At 39.6% G+C, this 1,834-nt stretch overlaps 1 protein-coding gene across 1 annotated transcript in view; it reads right to left on the bottom strand.

Moving 5' to 3' along the window:
- Positions 1–453: 453 nt before the first annotated feature.
- Positions 454–1,834, bottom strand: part of LOC147035858 (extracellular calcium-sensing receptor-like) — a 38,550-nt gene continuing 37,169 nt past the window's right edge. Inside the window, exon 8 of the mRNA XM_085847759.1 lies at positions 454–933. Within this exon, the coding sequence (XP_085703885.1) occupies positions 458–933 (476 nt within the window). The 3' untranslated portion in view covers positions 454–457. The remainder of the gene's footprint in view (positions 934–1,834) is intronic.

Raw genomic sequence — 1,834 nt, forward strand, 5'->3', positions numbered from 1 at the left:
CATATACATGGCAAGTTTCACGAAGATCCGATGAAAACTCTGGGTTGTGAAACAAAAAATGTCAAAAAATAGGAATGACGTCCTAAAACTGATATGACGTAATAGTGATGTATCACATGTGTGGTAATTCATCTCTGCTAATGCCCTGTTCGATTTCTGCAAACAGAATTCAAAAAAGCTTGAATAGTTTCGGAGACAATTTTTAGGCGATTTCCATTAGCGGAGATATTCTGACATCATAACTTTTTTTCTAGGAGGAATTTTCAAAATCGGAGAAGGTTACTGTTTGCGCAGGGTATTTTTACATAGATTTGCCAAGTTTCAGGAAGTTTCGATGAAAACTGTAGGCTGTGAAACAAAGTCCATAAGAAGAAGAGGAAGAACAACAACGTGAGTAAGACTTAGAGATCCTCCGCGAGGATCTAAAAATCAAGTCATGTAAATCTGATTGCATAATTCACTTTATTTCCTTTACATGACAGAAGATTGTGTAGCACATGGGGAAAAATACACAACCGAGTATGCCATAAGCAATAGCAGTGATTGAAAAAGCCTGAATCACAACCAAAAACTTCCCTTGGGTGCTGTAGTAAGCTGGGACAAAAGCTAATCCCACCAAGAAGCCAAAAATTATACCAAAAGAGATAAACCTTTGATTATTATTGTGTGAATTTGTAGTTTTTGCTTGAAGAGAAAGGCAGAGGCACCATCCTGCCAGAATTCCTAAATAAGCCAACGCACAAACATCCCAGATTGGTATTCCAGAACATTCCATCACAATCATTCCGACACGAGCCTCCAAGTTCATGTGAACTCGAGATTTTCCAACAATCAACAAAACAAAACAAAGTGCAATCTGTGGCAATGTACACAGACCCACAACTTTGTGGGAAATCAAAGAATAAATTGTATATTTTTTACAAGGGAGAACACCTGCAATATGAACCAAAGAGAACGACATATTGGTTCACAATAAGGGATACATATGCAAGTAAAGACATTACATTCTATACATAACTAGCTGGAAGCCCATGGTAAAAACAATACAACGATAGAAAAAAGCGTCTTTTTTTTGTTTATTCATGCACTGTTTTAAAGATCACGCACAAAAAAAAAACATATTTTTTCACTGCAAAGGTATCGTATCACATTTTCAGTTCATATTGGTACCTTGGTTAATTTTACACAATGGAAGTCCCTGTCCTCAATTCAAATTGGATTCCAAAATTTCCCTATGCAGGAAGATGGGGGCCAACCTTATCCCAGACGGTAACCCCCCTCAGTGATACCCAACCTCCCAGAACCACCCCCACCTCCCCCCGCCCACCACCCTCGCAAAGTTCCACAAACCCCTGGTCGGTTCACTCCCTCGTACCTTGGATAATTTCTATCCTATTGCTTTCTCTTTTCTCAAAATTGGCAACTATGCAAACGACTAGGTCCACACGCACATCACCTCCCGTATCCAGTATGGTGATCGCTTGGGCTTGAACTGCCATTTTGTTGGCAGATGTGGGGGAGGGTGGGGAGGCTGCCTCTATCACTCCCAAAAAAAAAAAAAAATAACCTCTCTTGGCTTTGACGCAAAAACATGTTCACTGCCGATGTAATTATACAGTAGAAGAAATTGATTGTGCTTATATAGCTCAGATAGATTCAAATTGCTCTATATACCAGAGGCCTGAAGCATGAGACCTATACAGTTACGAAGTCCTGTGACATGATCGGCTCCAACCTTGAGGTGTTTGATGATAATTTACACATTCCCAATGGTCGTTTTACACTGAAGGAAAAACTTATAAGGAATTATTGGCAACAGTGCATATCACCACTC

Source organism: Eptatretus burgeri, chromosome 1, assembly GCF_056783735.1.
Source record: "Eptatretus burgeri isolate ZD-2024b chromosome 1, Ebu_testis_v1, whole genome shotgun sequence".
NCBI classification, from domain to species: Eukaryota; Metazoa; Chordata; class Myxini; order Myxiniformes; family Myxinidae; genus Eptatretus; species Eptatretus burgeri.